Source organism: Hypanus sabinus, chromosome 13, assembly GCF_030144855.1.
Source record: "Hypanus sabinus isolate sHypSab1 chromosome 13, sHypSab1.hap1, whole genome shotgun sequence".
Lineage (NCBI taxonomy): Eukaryota > Metazoa > Chordata > Chondrichthyes > Myliobatiformes > Dasyatidae > Hypanus > Hypanus sabinus.
The window spans coordinates 74457829-74484582 of record NC_082718.1 but is presented as its reverse complement, the minus strand read 5'-3'; the positions used below and the strand labels follow the sequence as shown (position 1 = coordinate 74484582).

General features: G+C 38.7%; 1 protein-coding gene across 3 annotated transcripts; it reads right to left on the bottom strand.

Moving 5' to 3' along the window:
• Positions 1-1681: 1681 nt before the first annotated feature.
• On the bottom strand, positions 1682-26709 carry mvk (mevalonate kinase). 3 transcript variants are annotated; one of them, XM_059987892.1, is made up of 11 exons: positions 26647-26709; positions 24749-24840; positions 24072-24219; positions 21154-21301; positions 16416-16571; positions 15338-15441; positions 10386-10431; positions 8017-8107; positions 5897-6016; positions 4704-4857; positions 1682-3465 (listed from the first exon to the last, which is right to left on the bottom strand). In XM_059987892.1, exons 2-11 carry the CDS (start codon positions 24824-24826, stop codon positions 3302-3304), a joined length of 1209 nt encoding a protein of 402 aa, XP_059843875.1. In that variant the 5' UTR covers positions 24827-24840; positions 26647-26709; the 3' UTR covers positions 1682-3301. The 3 variants fall into 3 exon arrangements, with proteins under 3 accessions (XP_059843875.1, XP_059843876.1, XP_059843874.1); XM_059987893.1 differs by having other exon boundaries at positions 26514-26651; XM_059987891.1 differs by lacking the exon at positions 26647-26709 and adding an exon at positions 26460-26640.
• Positions 26710-26754: the final 45 nt, after the last annotated feature.

The following is a 26754-nucleotide window of genomic DNA, read 5'->3' as shown; positions in this document are numbered from 1 at the left end:
GTATACTTATTTTTGATGGGAACGGCCACAGGGGTGCTCTTCTCTCTCTGTCGGTTCCCCACCTCGCTTGACTGTCGCCCATTTGCCTACCTCCTGTCTTTTTGGTGTGACTACCTCCCGGTAACTCTTATCTATCTCTGCCTCTGCCTCCTGAATGATCTGTAGTTCATCCAGCTCCTGCTCCAGTTCCCTGACTTGGTCTGATAGGAGCTGCAGCTGGATGCACCTTTTGCAGGTGTGGTCATCAGGGACAACTGTGTTGACCCTGACCTCCCACATACTGCATATGGAGCACACCACTGCTCTAACTGTCTCCCCCATTACCTGATCCCAGATTAGTCAGAATAAATGAAAAGCACGTACTCAGGCTCACTGATTTCTTCTTGCCGAAGTCCTCTTGCACCAAAGCCCGCTGAGCCAAAGCCCAGCACTCTGCTCCTGTGCACTCCGCTGCCCACACCTGAAAGTGGGCCGCTTTTTAAAGCCCACGCTCACTGCTGACATCACCTGTGCTTGCGCAGTTTTACCTTCCTCCTCAGGTACTCTCCAGGTAGGTCCGAGGTTCTCTTCCTTGTTTTTACAGCTCCTAATGGTCTGGGACCATTATAATTCTACTTGAGCTCTCAGGTCTTCTTCTGCTGTTCTAAATTTAAACAATCTCCCTCAAAAGATAATTAGCAGGTCAGCTTTTTTTGAACGATGCTCCTAAACTGTGGAATTTTAAAACCTAAAACTATGAAGGATGCAGACTCGGTTGACCCTTTTTAAACACCTGATCAAATCTTACTCATTTAACCTTGCTTTTAACTAACATATTTATATCTTTAATTTTCATGCTTATTTTAATTTTTATGTTTGCACTTTTATCCCATTGTACAGCTCTTTGATCTAAATTATCTGTATGAAAACTGCTTTATAAATAAAGTTATTATTATCTGACCCCAAGTCCCTACAAAAGATTGCAAGGACTGCTGAGAGGATCATCTGGGTCTCCCTCTCACCCATCTGGGATTTTTATCATGAGTGCTGCTTTCGCAGGACCCTTGGCATTATCAATGATTCCTCCCACCTGTCCAACATTCTCTCTGACCCCCTGACATCAGGCAGGAGATACCGCAGCATCAGGCCAAGGACTGATATATTGGGAAACACTTCTTCCCCCATTCTGTAGGGCTACTAAACTCTTTGCCAGCTCCTGGGTCTCATCAAATGTGAAGTGCCAGTAGCATATTACTGTTTACTTTTGGACTGGTGTCATAAATGCAACTTATTATTTGTGGTAATATTACTCTGTGTACTGTGAGAGTTTTATGTACAGTGTTGTGTAACTTAGTATGGAGGAACATTGTTTCGTTTGGTGGTATACATTTATACCGTTAAATAAATAATAAACCTGAACCTGAAATATGTGCTAGATCTGCATATTTATTCCTCCAAAGCAATCTTAAATAAAACTTTTGTCCATATAGCTGAATTCCATGTTATTTTGAAAACAGAAAACCAAAATAGCCCTCTTTTATCCATTTTTGTCTGTAAAATATCTTCAAATGCTCAATGAGGCAATGTTCCACAAGATCACAGCTGCTATTTAGTTAGTCCATTAAAGTTTGTATTTTCACATCACAGGTATCAGGGTTAAAATGAAGAGTGTATCATTTAGTAAATACACATTACACATCCATCATGTAACTCTTTTTAATTTTAATTTGTGATTTGCACAAAGCTAGTTACCTGCATTTGAACAAACATTCTTGAAATCTTGTGTTAATGCTGATACACTTTGGACAGCAGTCCTATATCATAGCAACATGAAAGTAAACAAAAAATGGAAATTTTCAATTATAAATACTGTTCAGGATTCTAACTGGAAAAATGTATTGGCATAGACAGAAACCAGATTTCAAATTCTGAAACCTGTTTACAATTATCTGAGCTCCTCTTCCAACAATGTCAGCCCATACCAACCCTAACTGATAATGTTAACAATTAATGTGAACAGTGTGAGGCAGCATCTTTCAGAGAAGAGGAATAAAGCTGAGTGGTGATTCAACGGTGATACACCACAAACAAAACCACACACTGCACATTTCTTGTCCCTGTGAGGCAAACAAGACCACAAAGACAGAATTAGATTTCAATAAGTCTTCATTTCATGGATGCCGGCTACTCCAACATCCTGATTAATGTCTTTTCTCTCAAAACCAAAGAAAAGTACATGAAAACTATCCTAAGAGATCTGAGAGTCATACATTTGTACAACACAGAATAAGGCCCTTCAGCCCATCACATTCATGCAAACCTCCCTGCCCATCTAGAACTTACTTGTATATACACGGTCTAAATCCTTCCAACTCTTGTTTCTATCTTTGCCCGAGGATGAGGTGGAGTCAGCTACAATCACTATACATTTAATGAGACATTTAGATAGTCAGTTCAAGATATTAACCATTCACTACAGAGATGAATAAGAATCCCCTCAAATATCTTTTAAATCTCCTTTCTCTCACCTTAAACCTATACCTTTTTGTTTTGATACCCCTACCATGGGAAAGGATTCTGACATCTACACCTTTTATATATGGTACCTGTGTCAGGTCCCCTTCAGTCTCCTATGCTCCAAAGGAAAATAAATACAGCCTCTCCAATTTCTCTCCATAACTAAAATTCATCAATGCAGGTAACATATTAATGAATTTCATGTAGTGTTTTTTTTTCCCCACTAAATACTCATTATGCTCCTTCAGAAAATTTATATTCAGTGTATTGTTTATAACAGTACAAGACATTACCACCAATAACAAGTAATTTGCTTGAATTAAAAGGTTTCAAAACGTGACTGGTGAACCTTCTTCCAGCTATACTCTGCAAGAATAGTTTCTCCTACCTGGATGGATGAATGCCTTCACTTTTCAAGCATTTATTTATATAAGAACTAATCTTCAATTAGGAACCAAACTGAAAATAAGCAGCACTTTCCAATGAAAATACTTTTGGATTATCACATTTAAAAGGTGAAAATGAAAAACCAAAGAAGTTTTTTTTTAATGCAGGTGTTCTTAACCTTAGGTCCACGAACCCATTGGTTAACGGTAGGGGTCCATGGCATAAGAAAAGGTTGGGAATCCCTGCTTTGTGGGAGAAGAGGAGGGGGGTATAGAGAGAAAGAAAAGAACGGAAATTAAATTAAAAATGAGATGATTGAAAATGAGGTGATCAAGTCCAATGTACACAGACAGAATCTAATAAACAAACATGGTATGTGCAAATGATCAGCATAATTACAATATGCTTCCAAAGTTCCTTATTGGTAACTCCTCATGTCACATAAAATCTGAAATACGTCCTTCCGCAGGGAGGATGGCAACTGCAAAGACACACCGAATCCACCAATATTTGTCTCCCAGCAATCAAACCCAAAGTCTTTTAAAGCCTGTTTAGAAGCTTCTACCACAGAAGGACTTGTATCTGAAAGACATATTTAACAGAACACATTTAGAGTTGAACTACAGTAGACTCCAAAGTACTTTTTCTCATGACAGGATTTTTGCAAGGGAAATTTTCAAGTACCTTTTTATAATCAGGATATACCAAACAAATATGCAAGTATAAGCTGGGGTTGAGTGGGCTAATAAAATACAAGTATTTCCATATACCAAATAGGTGGTGAGATAACGTGGTGCTGAAAAAGCCAACTAAGTCTGCAAGTTCACTTGTTCATTATGTGCCATGTCACATGATGCAAGCAATCATGGTCTTTCCATGACCATGATTGCTCTCAGTAAAGTTTTCTACAGAAGTGGTTTGCCACTGTTTTCTCTTGGACTGTGTCTTTACAAGATGTCTGACCCCAGACATTGTCAATACTCTTCAGAGATCGTCTGGCATCACCCCATCCTCTCCTCCACTAATCACCTAGCCAGCTACCCAAGGTACAATACAGCAAAGGTAATTAGAGAAAAATGCCAGACAATCCAACCGCATCAGGACTCTGGTGCTGCTGGACTGGCAGCCTTTCCAGACAATTTGATATTATTCCCACTTGAACACCAATACTCTTGTAACAGAGTTTTTTTTTTAAAGATGTTACACAGTAATGTAATAACATTTTTAAGTTAATCACATGAGTTTAAGTAAAGCATGGAAAATGGGGCTCAAAAGATTTTGAAAGAAACTCAAGAAATGGGGCCCCAATGAAAATAGAGGGCATGTGGACAATGGGGCCCAAATTATTTAACAAGGAGCACAAGAAACAACCAAATGAGCCAAACATACAAATTCAAAGATAACTTGAGAAGAAAAATTGGTGTCTGAAATAATTCAATACATTATTGGTTCTCAGTGGTAGATGAGTTTATACAGCCAAATGCCAAAGCATCAAGATTTCATAAAAATCTGATTAGTGGAATTTTGATGCAATTACAGAAAGGGACAGAGAGAAGTCACACACAGAAAATGCCGGAGAAATTCAACAAATCAGGTAGCATCTATAGAGACATTTTGGGATGAGACCCTGATCTCAGATTCATAAAGTATAGAATTCACTAGAAAGAGTAAAGACCTTCATCAACACTGCATGAATCCAATAGCCTCCTCTGTATTATCATAAATAAGCATACATAGTTAAGAACAGAACAAATAAATGTTGTACTATGTTTGAAAAATGTACACTCACTAAAGATCACACACCAAAATAGTCACTGTACCTGGTCTAAGCAGTGTTAAGCCACATCCGCCACCTCCCGCTCCAGTCAATTTGCTGTGCAGACCATATGCTGCTGTTGCCTGACATAACTTGTCCAATGAGGAATGACCCACTCCAATGACATTCAGGTGATGCTGGTTAATGTCAATAAGTTCCTGAAATCATGGAGCAATCACAATTGTAATTGACAATTTGAAATGTTTGTTCTGCTCATCTTGCATGCAATCTTAAGTTTGTATAAGACTGTAGTCCACTAATATTGCCAACAACCATATATTTATTTATATATTTAGAGACAGAGCATGGAACAGACCATGGTACTGTCCAGCAACCACCTATTTAACCTTAGCCCAATCACAGGACAATTTACAATGACCAATGCACTCAGTGTTGCTTAAAACAAATTTTGAGTGCTTTATTGCATCTCTCAAAATGCATGACATAATCCTGCTACATACACTGCATTTCCTCACTTTGCCACTATTTTCTTACTTTTATTCTCACTTTATTTATATCAACTGCACATCTAAGCTCTGTACAACAAATAAAATATTTATTATTTGATTAGTATCTTGATAGTCATTTAATTTATTTATTGAGACCCAGCACTGAATATGGCCTTCTGGTCCTTCGAGACACACTGCCTAGCAATCCTAGCTTAATTATGTGACAATGACCAATTAACTGACCAACTGATACATCTTTGGATTGTGGGAGGAAACTGGAACACCTGGAGGAAACACACACAGTGGAACAGGTAGAATGTACGAACACCTCACAGACAGTGGTGGGAATTGAGCCCAGGTCATTGGTACTGCAAAGTGTTGTGCTACTGTGTCTCCAGTAACCAGAGTTCCAAGGTATTAGCAGGATTTTTTATTCAACAGACAACTTCACATAGCTATTATTTTCATCACAGAACCATGTTCTCAGAACTCACTCTCAAAGCCTGAGTGTACAGTAATTAGTTTGGAGATAATCAATCATCCTTAGCATGTACAGGTGCTGTCATCAAACTCATTTAGAAAATCTGGGCCTGGCATGAAATAGTAATTATTTCTACCTGAACAAGTACAAGTTAAAAAAAACCCACAGAAGTTGTGGTTTCTTCCTCAAAAATCTAGCAACCATCAACTATATCATTATAATGTGCCCAGATTTTTACTAATAGATTAATTTATAATGGAAGCTTACCTCCAGGATTGTGTAGTGTTCATTTGTATCACCACCAGATGCAATAGCAGCCAGAATACGTTCACACTCGCAGGAAATAGCATCTATTGAGTCCAGCACAGGTTTTATTATGCTTGGTAGCTAAGACAAGAAAATAACTTTATTCACTATTGTCCTTTATGTAATTATGACAAGGGGTGACAGAGAAGACAGCCAAGCCATAATTTTTCCAGATTTTTTCCACTGGAGTTCTCCTTCAACACAGAGTCACAGACAAAATATAGCACAGAAACAGGCCTTTCAACCCATCTAGTCTATGCCATACCATTTAAACTGCCAAGTCCCATTGACCTGCACCAGGACCATAGCACTCCATATCTCTACCAATCATGTACCTATCCAAACTTCTCTTAAATGATGAAATCGAACTTGCATGCACCACTTGTGCTGGCAGCTCGTTCCAGTCTCAACCCCTCTGAGTGAAGAAGTTTCCCCTTGTGTTCCCCTTAAACTCTTTACCTTTCACTCTTAACCCATGACCTCTAGTTGTAGTCCCACCCAACCTCAGTGGAAAAAGTACACTTGCACTTACCCTGTCTATACCTCTCACAATGTTGCACTCCTCTATCAAATCCCCCCTCAATCAGCTTCCTACTAAGGAATAATATCCTAAACTATTCAATCTTTCCTGCTAACTCAGATCCTCCAGACCTGACAGCATCCTTGTACACATCGTTGTGTTTGTAAACACAAAGTACTTTGTGCTCCTCAAGATATGTTAAATTAGCATTAGTAAAATATCAATACCGTTGAAGATAATCGCAGTGAAAGGTGATCAATCCTTGTGATTTGATATCCTGCATCTTAAGGTTCAGGAGGAGGAAGCTAAAAAGATATGGATGTACTGGCAAACATCTTTCAAAAGTACCCACTGAGTGGAAAGCAGCTAGCCTGACATTAGTAGTAGGGGCAGGGGTGAAATTTAGTGTTAAATAATTGTTACCTCAACAATTTTGGTCTGCACTCTGCTCTCTCTCCCTGCCACACAATACCACACTTGCTTTGTCACTTTTACAGCTACAAAGAAAGGAGATTGACCTGAAATATTAATTCCATTTCTCCTCTACAAATGCTGCCTGGTTTATTGAATCCTTCCAATGTTTTTTGCTTTTGTTTTGGGATTTCCAGCATCTGCTCCTTTTTGATTCAGTGGTTACAAGGACGCAGATCAGAGCTGTAAAGAAATACAGCACAGGAACAGGTCCATGCTGATCAAGATGTCCATTTAAGCCAATTCCACTTGCCTGTTTTTAGCCTGTATCCCTTTAAACCAGGGGTTCCCAACCCTTTTTTATGTCATGGACTAATACCATTAAGCAAGGGATCTGTGAACTCCAGTTTGGGACCCCCTGCTCTAAACCATTCCTGTACATGTATTTGTCCAAGTAACTTCTAGGTGTTTTTACTGTATTTTCCTCAACTACTTCCTCTGGCAGCATGTTCCACTTTCTGTGTGAAGTTACCATTTAGATCCCTTTCAAATCTTTCTTCTCTCACCTTAAATCCATGCCCCTTAGTTTTATTTTCATTCCTATTCCAGGGAAAAAAAGACATACAGGGTGCATTCACCAGATCTATCAATACCCATCATGATTTTATACATCATCCCTCAGCCTCCTTTACTCAAATGAATAGGCTCTTAGCTTGCCCAACTTCTCTCTATAACTCCATCTCTACAGTCCTGGCAATGTTTAGGTGATACCAAACCTAGGTTTTCATTAGGGACAGCACTATGTGTCCTTAATGTGAAACTGAAGGAAGAAAATCACCTCACCCATCACGAAATGTGTTGGTTCGCAATGATTTAAATAGAAGATATAGTTGTGACACTTGCTTGTATCACTGGACGGGACTTCTAAGATCAAGGAAGTGGAATGGCCCCAGTGCAATGGCCTTTTCACTTTAAAAGCTCAACAGCCCAGGTTTCCTGTCATCATCAGCACACAAAGAACAACCACCACATAGTAGATTATAAAGGGAAATAGAAGAGCAAAAGGATATGGAGAGTGGTCTGTCAGATCAAAATCCAAAACCTTTGTTTCTGCTGTCAGGAGGCATTAAAAGAAACAGAAATAACAAACCTTATTAAGTTTGTCCTTTACTCCAGTTACTAATACTTTAGTGCTTCTTGAGACCTTTGTATTAGTAAGCAGTATCCGGAGAGTGGGGACTCTGAAAGAAAGCAAGACAGTTCAAACATTAATATCACAACAAAAAAAAACAAGAACCACTGCAAACATCTGAAAGGAATTTTACCATTTTATTTTCAACTCCTCTTCACAGCTGCCTCTGAGGTACAATAATATAAGTCCCATTTGCAGACCTGACATCTTTGAATGTTAGAAGCAGGGTTATAACTTGTGGCTTTGTGAACCATCCCAGCCTTTTTGTTATACACTCCAATCCTATTATTTATCCACCTTAACCTCCAATGTGCTCATAAATGGAGAATCCACTGCACTCTGTGGAAAAAATATGAAGATTTACAACCACCTGGTTGAGAAAAATTGACTTCATCTCCATCCCAAATGGAGAATATTTGGGGCACTTGGTGGGGGGGGGGGGGGGTCCCAACTTTTTTTATACCATGGACCCCTACAGTTAACTGAGTGCTCTATGAACCACAGGTTGGAAATAGCCTCAAATTCTGAATGTCTTGTAGAGAAAAAGCACTCAACACTTAATAAAAAGTTGAAAAACAAGTTAAAATGCTGGAAAGCCTGAAATAAAAAAATATAAGAAATATAGCAAATCATCTGGATCTATAGAAAAATGTCAGTGTTGTCTTGGGTGTAAATAAATTCACATCTCTTTCTTCTAAACTCTTGAGAGTCCAGGTCAATCTCAATTGCTCTCTTTTTAAAGGACAATGCCTACATTGCATAAACTACTGAATCAATGCTACAATGAATCCATGGCAAATATACAACTGCAAAACTGCACACAGAACTCCTACGAAAATCTCATAAAGCTTGTACAATATTAAAGTAACTTTAATACTCAAATCATGAAATGCAGACCATAGAAGCTGCTGAAAATCTGAAATTAAGGAGAATGCTGGAAGCAGTCATACCAGGCTCACTGTGGTCCAGGTGAATGAATGATCTTATGACAGAACTAACCAGGTTGGCTGGCTATCTGAAATTCTTGGATTGAAGATATAGTCCACAGCACAGCAATATAAATAGCCAGAAGATATGGGTCCGTTCCGCGAGCCAGACAGATCAGTGTGTAAGGGAAATGAAGAATTCTAGTGGAAGTTGTGTGTACTTAAAACACATTCTTGGCACAACTGTTACCCAATTAGTATAAAGGAGACTAGGTCATGGGCACCAAACATACTAAATTGTAAGAATGCAAGTGAATTATATATACTTCATCTGGAAGAACAGCTTGGGTCTCTGGACAGTGGGAAAGGAAGATGCAAAGCAAAGTTTTGCATCCCCAGTGGTTCCTGTGCAAAATGGTAAAGTACTGCATCTCCGGTGGTTATGTACACAAAAAAGGCCACTCATTTCAGTTCTCTACACCATCCCCGCAGTGTCTGGATAAAGTACATAACATTTAACAAACTTTAAGATGTAGATGTTGACTACAACCTTTCTCATATCAGGACAAGGATACATATCAGTCAGTATTGGCAAAAAAAATGCCAAGAGGCTCACTTCGTTCAGTCTTAAAGTAGAGGCTGGAAATTCAAGATAAAAAGTCACCAATTTGGGATGGAGGCCAGGAGAAAACTATTTAACAGGTGGGCAAATCTTTGAAACTCTCTACCTCAGAGGAGTGTGGATTCTCAGCTGATGATGATATTAAAAGTCAACAATGGTACATTTTTAGAAACTTATGGGGATGTGGAGATAGCTTATTAGAGTAGAGGCTCAGGATCAGTTACCTTTCAGAATAATGTATAGGCTATTGTGGCCTGCTCTTTTGTCTATTTATTATTATGCTTATTATTTTACATACATTTATTAATAAAATGTTATCTATTTATTATTATGCCCTTTCAACTTCATGCCTACATCCAACTGTCTTAAACTTCCTTGTGGCAGCCAGGAAGAGAGAAAGGAAATAACAACACTTGTCAAACTGCTACAATTTTTAAGCGAAACAAAATGAATGTAAAATACACAGGATAAGGAGGATTATATTATTGGAGTTACAGTATGGAACTAGAACATCAAATAAAATTAAATCATGCTAAGAACAGAAAACAAAATCAATAATTTTAAGTAAATCAATACATTACTGAATTAGTTAAATTACCAAATAAACCCTTCATTATCATTCAAGATATTAACTTAATAATGTTGTCAATGATACATTAAACATATTCTTTTTATTGTTGTATACTTTCAAAATAGAATAGTGTTCTTAAAATTAATACTACATTCTGTTGAGAACAATTTTTAAAAGTTATTATTAATGAATATAAAAAAATAGGTACCTGGATAAAGGGATAATTTTACCTGCATGATATCTCAACACTCCTCCTAAATTACAAAAAAACACACATTCTTAAGATTGGAAGCAGCGTACTATCATGAAAAAGTACATTTAATAACTTGGATTCTGAGATCATTTATTGAATCTGTGGGATAAACTTTTAATTAAATGTCAATTAAACAGCAGATAGTTTCAGTGGATAAGCTAGTTTGATCCCAAGTTTGTGTCCAGCAACCAATTTCACCTGACAACGTGTGACTGACTACCAGTTCACTACTGACTCTGTGTTACAAAAGGTAAATTTGTTGGAATTTTTGATCACTACCTAGCAACTCTTACTAAAACGCACCTTTTTGGATTGGTGTGATAATTCCCACAGAGCGTACTCACCTATGAAGATTGATGAATGAAGAAAAGGCATTGTTGGATGATTTTGACATTACAACTTGGCAAAGAAATCACTAATTTTGAAGATACACAATCTCGTAAGTAAAAATGCAACTGGTAATAATAGTGAAATCTGCATCACTTGAAGTGAGCAGCTTCAAGTTCCTGTGTGTCAAGATCTCCGAGGATCTAATCTGGTCCCAACACATTGATGTAGTTCTAAAGAAGGCAACACAGCGGCTATACTTTATTAGCAGTTTGAAACGATTTGGCATGTCAACAAATACACTCAAAAACTTCTATAGTTGTACTGTGGAGAGCATTCTGACAGGTTGCATCACTGTCTGGTATGGAGGGGCTACTGCACAGGACCGAAAGAAGCTGCAGAGGTTGTAAATCTAGTCAGTTCTATCTTGGGCACTAGCCTACAAAGAACCCAGAACATCTTTAGGGAGCGGTGTCTCAGAAAAGCAGCGTCCATTATTAAGGACCTTCAGCACCCAGGACATGCCCTTTTCTCACTGTTACCATCAGGTAGGAGATACAGAAGCCTGAAGACACACACTCAGTGATTCAGGAACAGCTTCTTCCCCTCTGCCATCCGATTCCTGAATGGACTTTGAAGCTTTGGACACTACCTCACCTTTTTTAATATACAGTATTTCAGTTTTTTGCACATTTTTAAATAATCTATTCAATATAGGTAATTGATTTACTTATTTATTTATAATTATGCTTTATTTTATTTATTATTATTTTTCTCTCTCTCTGCTAGATTATGTATTACATTGAGCTGCGGTCGCTAAATTAACAAATTTCACATCACATGAATCATAAACCTGATTCTGATCATTAGACTGAAGGTGCATATTGGTTTAATTGATGAATACCCTTGTAGCATTAGAATTTTGCAAAATTTCAGGCTCCCACATTATCCTTGTGCTACAATGCTGACACAAACCCCATCATTACACTAGGACATAATTGAAAATAAAACTTAATTGTTCTAAACTTAGTCATAGGATACTACTCAAAGGACCATTCCTATATGGGATGCAGCATTTCATGGCACCTACCACCAACATTAACAATGAAAACTGGGCAATATATGTTGGTCTTGCCAGGGACACCCACATTATGAATAAATAAAATAATATTTATTTGTTCACATGACAAGAAAATTGGCAGTAACACCATGTCTAATTGTTCTTCAACTGTTGGGTCAGTAAAGAATGTTTTACTGAAAAGAATGTTAGATTTCCTTCCTGATGGAATTCAGGACGCAGGTGAGTTTTTAATGACAATTCACTATTACTGTTACTGGGATTAACTTTTTCTTTCTTTCTTTCTCTACAAAATAAAGATTAATACAGTGCAAAATAAACATACAATAATATAGTTCAAAATAATGATGAAAAAGCACCCAAAATAAAGTCATGTAAAGTTAGTATCCTCCCCCACTCCTGCAGAAAAAAAAAACTCCAGTCCAACCACTGCAAGCTGTTGGAAATATTAGTCGGAGCATTCAAACCCCCAAAACGGTAAATGAAAATAAGAATAAAAAATAATAATAATAAGCCTACTACCAAAGAAAGAAGAAAAAAGCTGAAAGGGACTGAAAAAAAAAGACTTAATCTAAAGAGGAGTTATAAAAATATTCAAGAAAAGGTCCCCATACCTCATGAAACTTTATGTCCAAATTAAGAAGTGAATAGTGAATTTTTTCAAGATCTAAACAGGACATAATATCATTAAGCCATTGAGCTTGAGTGGGTGGGGCAACGTCTCTCCACCTAAGAAGAATTAAACATCTAGCCAAAAAAGAAACAAAAGATAATGTTCGACGTTTGACTTTTTTTATTAAGATAATTATGTTAATTATTTAGTTCCTGTTTAGCTGACCGATATATGAATGAACCAACTGATGAATTAGAAGAGCGCACAGTACATATTCTAAGTGAATAACATTATTTTCCTGAGCTAATATTTTAATGAGTGGCTAGGTAATATAGAATTGAAAACCGACTTGTATCAATGACTACAGAAAAGAGTACAGTTGATGTTTCAGGCCGAGACCCTTCAGCAGGACCAGAAATGTCTCAGCCTGAAAAGTCAACTGTACTCTTTTCCATAGGTGCTGCCTGGCATTTCCGCGAGCAATTTGTGTGTTGGTTGGATTTCCAGCATCTACAGATTTTCTCTTGTTTTCAATGACTATTGTCAGATGTTAGTTAATTTCAAGTAAGTAGGAAGAAACTCTCCAAAACACTTGTACCACTTTCATCTAATAAACAGCATATCCACTCTAAGAAAGACCGTTAATCAATTCTTTAAACTACAAATACTGCTTGTTCCAAGGATTTATAACTTCGCCTGTTGCAAGTAATCTCAATTACAACATATCTGGACTATTGCAAATAAAGTGTATAACCTTTCCTTCCTTTTCTGTGAGATTATAGCACACATTCTTCTTTCCTTGGTCCTTCCTAATATTGTTTAACTCAAGAGTGTTCACTATATCTTGATCTGATTAAAAAGTTCAGAGCAAAAATTCCTTCACCATCCAATGTTATCATCCAACTATTATTATAAGACGCAGCTCTTTCCTACTTTGGTGAAACATGCATACTCCCTTATTCTGATCATTCAAATTCTTGAAAAATAATCATTTTCTTGGTACATTGTTTGGTTTTCTGCCTGCAGCACCAGGTTTTTCCACATCCTGCCCTTTCCATATTCAAATTGCTGGATGCCCCTCACAACCTTCATGACAAATTACAAGATTTTTCTAATGTATTCTTTAACTACTCACCTCCAATTACAAGCTTCTAGCAAGAAGTTCCAGATCTTCAGGGAAGTAGTTAAATAATATGCAAGTGATAAATCCAAGTGCTGCAGTGAGCATCCTATCCAATGTCACAATTTAATGAAAGTGTTTCACAGGAACACAATCAGAACAAATACAGAGTGGAATCATTACGGTTGTTAGTCAATCCCCAATGGAAAGGTTCTGTAGCTTGTTATACTTTCTTAAATACCAATGAAATTTACAGTACAGACTATCTGATCCAAGAGATCTAGCCTGTGATTGGACTGCCTGAACCTTCTCCCAATTAATTTAATTTAATCCTATTAGTATAACTTTCTATTTCTTTCTCCTTTGTGTATCACTTCATATGAAATAGTTAAGCCAAACAGCATCTCTTCATATGGAAATAAATCCCATGTTCAATAAATGACAGCAAAGAGCCACAAAGAATTAGAGAGAAACAGCATTGTACAGGTAGAGGATAAGGTAGTATTTTATACTTGAAGGACAGAGCGACTTAAGTGCAGTCAATGAAGGAATTGACCATTGATTACAGTAACTGCTGAGCTTAATAAATCACACACACACACCTCCCCCACCAAAACATTAGAGTACTGGGGGCAATTAACCCTTATATCTTTGTGGACACTGATATAGAGATATTGTCAGAAGTTCCTTCAATATAATTGCCCTAAAAGTGATCAGCAGCAGGTAGTTAATTTATTTAATGATGTTTACTTTTTAATGGAGGATTGCAAATCCTCAGTTTCCCTCCAGTTAGTATTGCTTATAGAGGAAGATGGTCATCTGTGTAAATTCTTTCTGCCTGTTGACCAGGTTACTCTGAACATATATGCAGTCTTCCCTCCAACCCTGTACACATGTTCCAATACTACAAGTCAGAATGGATGTGAATAAAATACAGGATTAAATTTATACTCTGCATTCTATATGCAAGACTTCTGACACGTGCTGCTTTCCCTAATAGTTTCATTATTAAATCAGGTCTCAACTGCAATTATGAAAATTTCTCACTAAACAAAGTTTGATTTCTTTGTGGTTCTTTTTGATGAAGAGTGAATCATAATATGGATAAAGGGTTTATAGGTTTCATGTTGATTCAAAATTGCTGACCAAGCAGTTTGACAGAAGAAGAAAAAGCGAATAAAGATAGCAGAGATTTAAATTACTGCATTTCATGTATCTTCTTCAGCTGCAGGTGAACCCAGCATACATAAAACAGTAGCTTTTCATTATATGTAATCAGACAGGCACTCTTTCCCTCTGCTGGCCTGCAGGTCACCCTTGAGCAAGGTGTAGCACTTGCATAGTCCACCGATCAGGGCCACATGAAGCTATGGGAGCAGGTGGTGGATGGTCGTATGAGCAGTTGGTACATATCACAAATCCTGGTTATGTGACCTCTGATGCCAGGCAATTTCTGAGGAGTATTGATAATGGCTGGGGTCACCCCTCTTGTGAAGACATGGCCCAGAGAAGAAGGCAATGTTAAACCACTTTTGTAGAAATATTTGCCAAGATTAACCATGGTGGAAGGACCGTGATCACCCATGTCAAACGACACAGCACTTAGCTACGATGAAGATTAGATAGATCCTCACCAAGTTAGGTCAGAGGCATTTAGAAAAACAAAATTTGTATCATCTACCTCATTAAGAGCCATATTTAGTAAAAAAAAATTGCTCAGTTCTAATTAGTGCAAAATGTTCAAACTTGAAGATAGAAATAAAAGTTACCCCATGTTCCTACGGCATTATCCACACCAGATGGGTTCCCATGTATCAACTTTTCTCCCTGAAAAGCCCATTTGTTGATCAGTTCCAGTTCATCATCATTCCATCTGATTGTGTGTAAAAGATTGAGAAAGGATATACATGTCAATAAAAATAATTTCTCATAAAAATAAACACCAGATATGATTTTGTTAGGCCAATTGTAATCAGCATTTTCTACTTCCCATTCCATGTATTAATTCTAGGTGAAACAATAAGATTACATTTTCAACATTAGAAGAGCAATTGAATAGATTCTAAATTATACCTCCTGTCATACTACCAAAGGAACACACAAGATGCTGGAGGAAACCGGGCAGTGCCTATGGAAATGAATAAACAGTCCACGTTTAGGGCTGAGACCTTCTTCAGGACTGGAAAGGCAGGGGGAAAACTGCAGAATAAAAAGGCAGGGGGAGGGGAAGAAGGGTAGATAGAAGGTGAAAGGTGAAGCCAGGTGGGTTGCAAAGATAAAAGGCTGGAGAGGAGTGAATCTGATAAGAGAGTGAACCATAGGAGAAAGGGAAGGAAGGGATCCAGGAGGAGGTGATAGGCAGATGAGAAGAGGTAAGAGACCTGTGTGGGGAATAGAAGAAGAGGGGAGGGAAAGGGATTTTTTTTTAAACTGGAAGGAGAAATTGATATTCATGCCATCATGTTGGAGGCTACCTAGACGGAATATAAGGTGTTGTTCCTCCACCCTGAGGGTGGCCTCATCATGGCACAAGAGGCCGTGGACTGAAATGTTGCAGATACTACCAAGGGCTTTTTTTAAAATTCCTAGCAATACACATGAAATGCTGGAGGAACTCAGCAGGCTAGGTAGCATCTATGGAAAAGAAGACAGTTGATGCTTCAGGCCGAGACCCTTCACCAATCCTGTTTCTATCCTTTCCATTAAGTGTAAAGTGTTCTTTTCCATCACTAAACTGTTAATATGTTTAGAATCAAGATATTCACGTGGCTATTGATTATTTCTTCTCGGAAAAAAAGAACAAATTTAATAATTTGAATAATATTTTCAAAACAGAGTGTTGCTTACCTAGCGATGTCTTTCTCTTGCAGGTCTGGACAAGTTATGGCCCCACTGGCAGTCAGAAGAGCAGCTGCAAGACACACACAATATGCAGCACTGGATCCCAGGCCAGCTCCTATTGGAAGCTCAGACCAAACTACAATGTCTACACTTGGCAACTGACTGGAATTAGAAATATATGATATTAGTACAATAGTACAGTAAATACTTTAATATTGACACACAGTAGTGTACAGGTGGTGTAACATTTTACAGTGCCAGCGATCTGGATTCTATTACTATCACAGTCTGTAAGGAGTTTGTACATTCTCCCTGTAACTGCATGGGTTTCCTTCCACAGTCCAAAGACATATGGGTTAGGGTTAGTAGGTTGTGTGAGTGCCATGTTGGCACTGGAAATGTGACAATACTTGTGGGCTGTCCCTAGCACATCCTTAGACTGTGTTGGTTATTGGCAAAAATGAAAAATTTCACAGTATGTTTTGATGTATCTGTGACAGAATAAGCTAACTTTTTTTAAAGAAGCATGAACAGGATATATTACTCACTTCTGTCTACTCTGGCATTCATTGGCCAGGCTGATCTTCTATCTAGGCCAGGGGCTCCCAACCTTTTTTTATGCCATGGACAAATATTCAACAGGGGTCCGTGGACCCCCAGGTTGGGAACCCCTAATTCAGGTATTAGTTTATGGCACCCGATTCCCTTATGTTCAGAATAAATACAACAGCTAAGTCTCCACAGCCCAGCAGGGTAGAAGATGCCAAAGGCTCACCACGCTGAAGAAATTTCTTCTCATCTCAATTTAAGTTGCCTACCGCAGACCCTGAAACCATGTATCCTACTCCTTGTTTCCTCAGTAAAAGGAAACAACTTCCCTGCAGGTAACCTGGCAAGCTCCTTAAAACAAACACAAGAAATTCTAGGATGCTGGAAATCTAAAGCTGGAGGAACTCAGCAGGCCAGGTAGCACTACGGAAAAGAGTAAGCAGTTGAGGTAAACAGGACTGATGAAGGGTCTCAGGCCGAAATGTTGACTGTTTACTCTTTTCCATAGATGCTGCCTGAGTTCCTCCAGCATTTAATGGGTGAAGCTCTTTAATAATTGTGTATGTATGTTGAAATTTCCTCTCAGTACCACTCTGGTCATTCTCTCCTAATTAGGCAAACCCACCTCACCCGGAACTAGTCTGTGGAATCTTCCTTGTACTCCATCTATGGTAGTAATACCCTTTCTGAAGATAGGGGATCAGAAGCATACAGGATCGTTCAGACTTGGTCTGATGTATTTTCAGTGAAACATCTTTCATAATAAAGTTTAAGGGTCAATTTATCCTGTTACTCACTGCAGCACCTGTGTGTTGGTCTTCAGTGACTTGTGTAGAAACACAATTAAGTCCCTTTGAACAGCAACACTATTCAATCTCTCACTATTGAATAAACATTCCACTCTCTGAGTGAACAGTAAGGTGACTAATTTCAGATTATATTACATCTAGCATACACCTAGCTTGTTCAAAACCCCTGATCTCTTTTTAGACCTTCCTCCATACTCATAAACCACATTGTTTAGTTATTTGCACATTTGGAAATATGAGATTAGGTCCTTTTGGTTACATTAGAATCAGAATCAAGTGTAATATCACTGGTATGGGTCATGAAATTTGCTGTTATGCAGCAGCAGTACATTGCAAAACATAAAACTGTAACTTACAGTAAGCATATATGTTAAAAAAGTTAAATAAGTAGTGCAAAATGAGGGGTTCAATACCCACTCAGAAATCTGATGGCAGAGGGAAGAAGCTGTTTCTGAATTGTTGAGTGTGTCTTCAGACTCCTGTATCTCCTCCCTGATGGTAACGAGAAGTGGGCAAATCCTAGGTGATGGGGGTCCTTAGTGATGGGACATCGCCTTTTAGAGGCATTGTCTTTTGAAGATGTCCTGGATGCTGGGGAAACTAAGGCCCATGATGTAGCTGACTGAGTTCACAACTTTCTGCAGCTTATCTCGATCCTGTGCAGTGCCCCCATATCAGATGGTGATGCATTATTTGAAGTGATTGTAAAATCAAATGTCCAAGTACAGTTTTCTGTAATGCTGCATTACTCACAGCCTGCCAAGCTGAGAATAAACTGTATATTTCCACTCCTTGCTTTCTGTCCAATAACTATTCTCAATCCTTGTGCAGAAGCCTTATTAATCAATTTTCTGTGTAAAACCTTAATGACTGCATTCCAAAAATCCAGATACACTGGTTTTCCCATCCCCCACCCCATTTACACAATTTATTCTACTAGTCATCCTCAAAGAATGGCAAGAAATTAGTCAATCATAATTTTCACCTAACCAATTAATACTGGCTCTGCTCAGTCTTGAGTTCATCAAGTTGTTCTGTTACTACATCCAGCTTTCAAGAAGACTGATGCAAAATAACTTTTCCTGAGCCATGGATGAATTTCCTTTTCTGTTGGTTGGAGCGCTTAGAAGAGTATCTGTTTTTGCACTGTTTCTTTAAAAACCAGGATTGTCTGTCAACTATTCTGCCTTTCAATACATTCTCCTCTTAAACCTTTGCTTAAAGTCCTCCCATGCTTTCATTCATTTAAATGTAAGAGCCTTCTTTAATATTGAACTACATCACTTTCAAATCCAGTATGAAATTCTCTCCTATTATGACTACTCTTTTCCAAAGCTCTCTTAACCACAAGATTACTAAATAACCCTTTCTAATAGTAATAAAGAAATCCAAAATTGGCCTTTACCTGGTTGGTTCTGCAACATTTCATTCTAGTAAAGCACCCTGTTTACATTTAATTACTCTGTTTTTCACCTCATTGCAGTAAATTGATTAATCCAGTTCAAATGTAGAATGAATGTTACCAACATTACTGTATTACCCCCATTAAACACACTTGTAATTAAACTACTTATGTATGTATGCACGTTTGTGGATTGGACTCTGTAGCGCACGTTATGATGTGTTTCTGGCTGCTTTTTTTTTGCTATTTTGGGTGTTTTTTGATCAGGGTGACTGCAGATAACGAACTGAGCTGAACTGAATATCCCTAGACTCTTTCGATTTTGTGTTTTTCACTTTTTTTGTTGCCGTTTATGCAATTTGTTTTTTCTCCGTGCTTGGGAGGTAGGGTAGTGATGTTTTTCATTGAACTGGTCCCATGATTTTCTTTGGTTTCTTCGATTCATGGCTGTCTGTGGGGAAGACGAAACTCAGGGCTGTATACTGCATACAAACTTTGATAATAAATGTACTTTGAATCTTTGACTAATAGTCTAATAAATAGATCTTATCAATACTTTCTCACTTTTGTCAATTCTTAGTTTGATCCAAACTGATTCAAGTTCTACATTATGAATGATAATATCCAAATTTCACACCATTATTCTAATCTCTCCCCTCATTAATAACGCTATAACACCCTTTCTTTCTGTTTCTTTGTCTTTGCTAAACATTATTGGAATACTTAGCTCCATGCTTCAGTCACCCTGCAGCCCCATTTCATGATGGCAATGAGAACATACCCCTGGACTGCTACTCATGCCATTAATTCACTTACCTCTTTGCAAATATCCAGGTACAGCACTTTCATATTAGCTTTTTAACATTTTATAATATATTTTATTGGTTACTATTTTGGAGGGTACGATTCATCGTTTCTTTCTCCTCCTGCCTGTTATGCTGCTGGCGTTTAGAACAGGTATGAAAGTCCTCCATTTCCGGTGGAGTTTGTGTCAATAGCTTATCATTTCTTTCTATAAGTTTTATAAGTGGCTCTGATGCCTCCTAATTGGATATGGGGGAGGGGGGGTCAGCAGAGATAACATATATACCAAAGAAGGTGTAAAGTGTTCCTTCCCTCCACTAGTCTGCAGGTCATCCTAAGGAAGGTGTAGCTCCTGCTTAGTATTCCCCCCCCCCCACCACCATTTGGGTCACATGAAGCCATGGGAGCAGGTGGTGGATGGTCGTATGAGGAGCTGGTGCATATCACAAGTCCTAATTATGTGACCACTGACACCAGACAATCTCTGAAGAGTATTGATAATGGCTGGGGTCAACTGTCTTGTAAAGACATTGCCCAGAAGAAGGCAATGGCAAACCACTTTTGTAGAAGAATTTGCCAAGAACAATCATAGTCACGGAAAAACCATGATCTCCAATGTCATATGACATGCCACATAACGAACAAACAAACTTCCTAGATCTAAACTAAAAAGAAAATAAATCTGTTCCTATTCATCTGATGGTTACACCTTTTCCTGCTACAATGTCTACATAATTTCTGTTTGCAGTATTTAACTGACATTCGGAAGCCATTTTGTTCATTTATCCCTGTCATTGTTCAATTATTCCAACTTATTTTTCTGAGATATTTTATTCTAGTTAGAATATTTGTGTCATTTTTATTTCTATTATGTTGCAATTGTTTTTAAAGAAAATAGTTAGGTTATATTTACGTTCACCAAAACTTCACCTACAACAGGGGCTCCCAATCTGGAGTCATGGATCCCTTGCTTAATGGTATAGGTCCATGGCATAAAAATGGTTAGGGGCCCCTGTACCACAATGCATGCATTTACTACGGCCTCCCTATGAGAAGCAGCTAACAGTTGAAGGACTGACCATTAATATGTTCCCTTCCTGACAGCAATCAAAATTGGTAACAATTGTTAAGTGTTCCTGCCAGGTTGCAGTATTTTATTATGACAGAAAGTAATCAATACCTTTTGCTGCTGGAGATAGCACCATATAAATAAAGGAAACAGAGGACACTGAGGCTCATCATGTCTGTATAGCCTTCTGGTATTTCTGCTTTCTGTCTCAGTTGCTCCACTAGCTCCTGGCTCGCAGCCTTTGGACTCTGGACATCAGCTACAAAGAAAAATGATTTACACATTTAATAGCTCATGGAAAAAACTCTGAATGGAAACATGAGCGCCAGAATTAATAGACGTTGTGCTGCTCCTAATCCTTAGCTTACAAAAAGTATATAAATTGTCAAGCAAAAAATATACTAACAGAAATTTGAGAAACTACAATTCAGTAAGTTTTATATATTGTATATTCTTTATTCAAAGAAGTTACAAAGTGGTTACAGAGAGAACCTGGTTTACTAAAGGAAGAGTTATATCAAAAACATTCATTTCAGCTACCTAAATACAAAGTTCTGTACAGGTGACTAGTCTTATATTGGCAGGATGTAGGGCATCAGTTAATGCAAGGCGAAACACACAATGTTGATATTTTGGGCTGAGCCCCTTCTTCAGGATGAGGGTCTTGAATCAAACGTCGGCTATTTATCTATTTCCATAGATGCTTTCTGATCTGCTGAGTTCCTCCAGTATTTTGTGTATGTTACTCTGGATTTCCAGCATCTGCAAAATTTCTCATGTTTATTAGTTAATACAAATTATGATTATGAATTGGGTGGCGAGGTGGAGGTTATGAATTGGATATGTCTCCACCAAAGGACTGTAAGGTGCTCCTTTCCTCCAGTAGCCTGCAGGTCACCGTTGGGCAAGGTATAACACCTGCTTAGCCCTGCGATCAGGGTCACTTGAAGCCATGGAAGCAAGTGGTGGATGGTCTAGATCAAGAGCTCTGTCTTTTAAAGTTTTAGGACAGGTGAGGCAGTTTTTTGTTCTTCCAAAGGGTGAATATCTTTGTAAGTCTCTTCTTCAGAGAACAATGGAAGCAGATCTCTTAAATATTTTTAAGGAGAGGGTAAATGATACTTAGCACAGGAGTTGCTAAGTTATCACACCTGGACAGAAATGCTGAAGTTACAATTAGATCAGTAATGACGTTATTAAAGGATGAAGCAGGTTTCAGGGACAGAGTGACACAATCCCAATCAATTTATTTGCAAACAACAGTTTCTAAACCCCATTAACAAATCTGCATGAATAAAATTGTCTCTTCTGTTCCACTAGGGAAAAACCAATAAATATGCAGTCTATTCCACACAAGCCAAGCATAAGTGGTGCATCTAAAATTAGAACTTAATCAGCTAAGGAGCAGAAAGTACTTCAAAACTTTCCACTATACATCTGACCATAATATTCCATTCCATCAGGGCACTGAAGCAGAGAAGGGCGAAGAATATAATTAGCTTGAAATTAAATTATGCTGTCATCATTGTTTTAACTAATGAACAGTGCACATCAATGAATAATATTTATATCACTGAACCACTTTTAGACAATAGACAATAGATAATAGGTGCAGAAGTAGACCATTCGGCCCTTCGACGCTGCACTGCCATTTTGAGATCATGGCTGATCAACTACTATCAATACCCGGTTCCTGCCTTGTCCCCATATCCCTTGATTCCCCTATCCATAAGATACCTACCTAGCTCCTTCTTGAAAGCATCCAGAGAATTGGCCTCCACTACCTTCCGAGGCAGTGCTTTCCAGACCCCCACAACTCTCTGGGAGAAGAAGTTTTTCCTGAACTCTGTCCTAAATGACCTACCCCTTATTCTCAAACCATGCCCTCTGGTACTGGACTCTCCCAGCATCTGGAACATATTTCCCGCCTCTATCTTGTCCAATCCCTTAATAATCTTATATGTTTCAATCAGATCCCCTCTCAATCTCAATTCCAGCGTGTACAAGCCCAGTCTCTCTAACCTCTCTGCGTGAGACAGTCCAGACATCCCAGGAATTAACCTCGTGAATCTACGCTGCACTTCCTCTACAGCCAGAATGTCCTTCCTTAACCCTGGAGACCAAAACTGTACACAATACTCCAGGTGTGGTCTCACCAGGGCTCTATACAAATGCAAGTGGATTTCCTTGCTCTTGTACTCAATTCCCTTTGTAATAAAGGCCAACATTCCATTAGCCTTCTTCACTGCCTGCTGCACTTGCTCATTCACCTTCAGTGACTGATGAACAAGGACTCCTAGAGCTCTTTGTATTTCTCCCTTACCTAACTCTACACCGTTCAGATAATAATCTGCCTTCCTGTTCTTACTCCCAAAGTGGATAACCTCACACTTATTCACATTAAACGCCATCTGCCAAGTATCTGCCCACTCACCAAGCCTATCCAAGTCACCCTGAATTCTCCTAACATCCTTATCACATGTCACACTGCCACCCAGTTTAGTATCATCAGCAAACTTGCTGATGTTATTTTCAATGCCTTCATCCAAATCGTTGACGTAAATTGTAAACAGCTGTGGTCCCAATACCGAGCCCTGTGGCACCCCACTAGTCACCACCTGCCATTCCAAGCAACACCCATTAACCGCTTTTGGCAACAAATCTTCAATACATGAGCATTTGATGTCATTTGAGGCATCCTTTTAACAACTATTTCTAATAAGTTTCCATAATCATTCAGAACTTATATCTGACAATATGAATTAACTGGACTTTTATTCTAGGCCAGGCATTTTCATTATCAGTTGTTTTTTCATCAAGATAGTGGTTGTGTTCCCAACTTGGACCCTTGCTTAACAGTATTGCTCCTTGACATAAGGAAGGTTGGGAAACCCTGTATAGACCCACCTTATAGCAGTGATAAGTTGTATCGTTTTGAACTGATATTCATCTGTCCCTTCAAAGTAATCATTATGAGTGATACAAGGTCTTTTATTCTTTTATATTTTCTTCATTTGGTTTCTTCTTACCATCAATTGCTGTCAGCAGGAACTGAAGGTTCGTGGTTTTCCAACTCAGATGGGTGCCAATATTTGGCAAATATAATTGTACTTGTTGATCAGCACGTGGTTGCATCCGGAGATATGTTTTTAAGTTTAGGCTGACTGCGAGAGCCACCTACAATCACAAAAGGAAATGGTGTGAACATCTAGGAATTCCGAAGTACAAGTATCCTTCACTTGATGCTCAAGACCTGACAGCCAATATGTTGTATTAATTATACCAAGAAAGCACTCCGGTTTTAAACTTCTGGCAATATCATTTACAATGTGGAGGCAAGAAATAGAAAATAATAAAATTCCACTCGTTCAGATGAATAAAGTAGGGAAAAGTTTACTGTACCATATTTTATTACTCAATCATATAATCACCCAATAAATGATTAGATATCACCAAAAATAAAGTTAACTACTCAGATTAAGATGCAGATAATACAGTGCTTTAATCAGAAAACATTTTCAAGAGAAGCCAAACCAGAAAAGTGAAGTCAACAGGGTTACAATAACTAGTTACACAGATACTCATTTACTTTAATGATGTCTTTGACTATCACAGGATGCTCCAAAACGTTTTACAGTCAAATGAAATATATTTTAAAGTCTAATTATATGGATTGCTTATTCGCAAGTTTTAAATAAGAATTCACCTTTCCATGGACCACAGCATGCTCTCCATGTAAAATAACCTTGCCAGGAGCAGATATAATGAGTGCCTTGTTTGTCATTGTTGAGGATTATCCTATAACAAATAATTGTTAACTGTATTAATAATAAGTCCTTGAATTACTCATTGATTAAAAAGATTAGTATGCATTACCCACTTTCAGGACTTTTGGCATTCAAAAATGCTATCATCAATGAAGCACTTGATGGAGTTTAATTATTGTAGAATATGGAGCAGCTAATCTGCACACAAAAATATAACCATAATGAGGTTCTGTTTTAGTGATATTGTTTGAAGACACTGGGATTAACCCTTTACAACTATACATCCTCAAAATAAGTTTTAAATCCATCAGGGAGCAGTTTAATATCTTACTCAGATAGCACTATTTAATATCAATAGTCTTAATATCATACACATCACTCAACAGTCTGCAGCAGAATATCGAACACAGAACAGTACAGCACAGGAATGTTGAGCCGATCCAGCTAAAAAGCAAATCAAAAACACCTTAACACTACTCCCTCCTACCAACACAATGTCCATATCTCTCCATCTTTCTCACATTCATGTGTCCATCCCAATGTCTCTTAGAATCCCAGATCCTCTGTGCTGAAAAACTTACAGCAATCTCACACTTTCTTAGAGGCTAAACCTTCACCCATCAAGTCATAGGACTACATATTTAAAGCATCAACATTCAGAATGTTGGCAATAAAAATCCTACAGAAGCCTTCAGTGAGGCTACACACTATTTCAATCCAATGTTTCTACATCAGAAAATGTGCAGACTAAACTGTGAAGAAAATACCAATAAAGCTCCCAATCTTGCTTTGAACATCTCCTGAATCAAGTCAACTTTCTGCTAATGGGACTCCCACAATGAAGTTGGGTAGGGCACAACAGATAATTTACAAGCTCTAAAAAAGCAGTTGATCTTTCACGTCTTTGTCAACATTAGAATGGACAGAGACACAAGAGTTCTGAACTTGCTTATCATGTTAAGGAGCACCGCACGTAAGGCAGCATCTATGAAGGGAAATATATAGTCAAGATTTCCATCAGATATAGGTGCAGAATCAGTCCGTTTGGCCCATTGGCCTGTTTCGGGCCGAGACTCTGATGAGGACCTGACGAAGAACTATCAGCATGTGCTGCAGATTTCCAAAAAGCTGAAAAAGTTGTGCGCTTGGTTTTCAAATGTAGTTACTACATTGCTGTTTTTACACAACTGACAGAAAGCATGATGACCACGTCTCCATTTCAAAACGTGCGAAGTTTTGTTCCACATTAATCCACGGAAACAGGATTCGCATCTAGACCATTGCTGGGTAGCTGTGTCCTGCACAGAGTACGCTTAACGCTCAGTACCGGAAATCCCGGGGAAAGATCGCAGGGGGAGAGCAGAATGGGATCTGACCCTTCGGTCCATCGGCTCCGTGCTCGTCTAGATGTCCTAACAGGTGCGCAGCCGTGCAGTTCCCACACCCTCCCTCGCCCAGCTTTGCTGACAGAAGGCACTTGGGGCTCGTGTGGCTCAGCTACTAAACCCAACGGAACCGTTTCCACTGAGATAAAGACCAGTGACAGGTACTTCGGGCCGATGGGGCTCGTCAGCCCTGGTTGGCAGCTCATCTAGGAGAAAGAAAGCTCCGATCTCAAACCTCCGCTGCTTTGCGGCTACACCCACTCACGGGAGAGGTTTTGGGAGTTAAACCCCGAGGAAAATCCCGGCGCTGGAGTCCTACGTTGAGTTCAATACCGACTCCTGTCACGTCGGTCTCTGCCGTTCCCGCTCTCCACATTGTAGAACGCAACATCCGTGGTTCGAGCCCGATCACCCGGCATAGTGTTCCCCCACAAGGATAAAACACTTCTTACTTGCGACCGCCCGACCCTCAATCGTCCCACCACGCGACTTCCGCCGCTCCGCCTCCCGCGACGAGCCGCGTGAGGGGCGGGACACAATCTATACAGCCAATGAAACAA

Excerpts from the sequence above, each read along its gene's own strand:
- mvk (XM_059987892.1), bottom strand. The coding sequence starts at position 24,826 with ATGACAAACAAGGCACTCATTATATCTGCTCCTGGCAAGGTTATTTTA. Across the intron at positions 24,220-24,748 it reads ATGCTGTGGTCCATGGAAAG|GTGGCTCTCGCAGTCAGCCT; the intron begins GTGAATTCTTAT and ends TTGTGATTGTAG. Across the intron at positions 15,442-16,415 it reads CAAGAGAAAGACATCGCTAG|ATGGAATGATGATGAACTGG; the intron begins GTAAGCAACACT and ends ACACACAATCAG.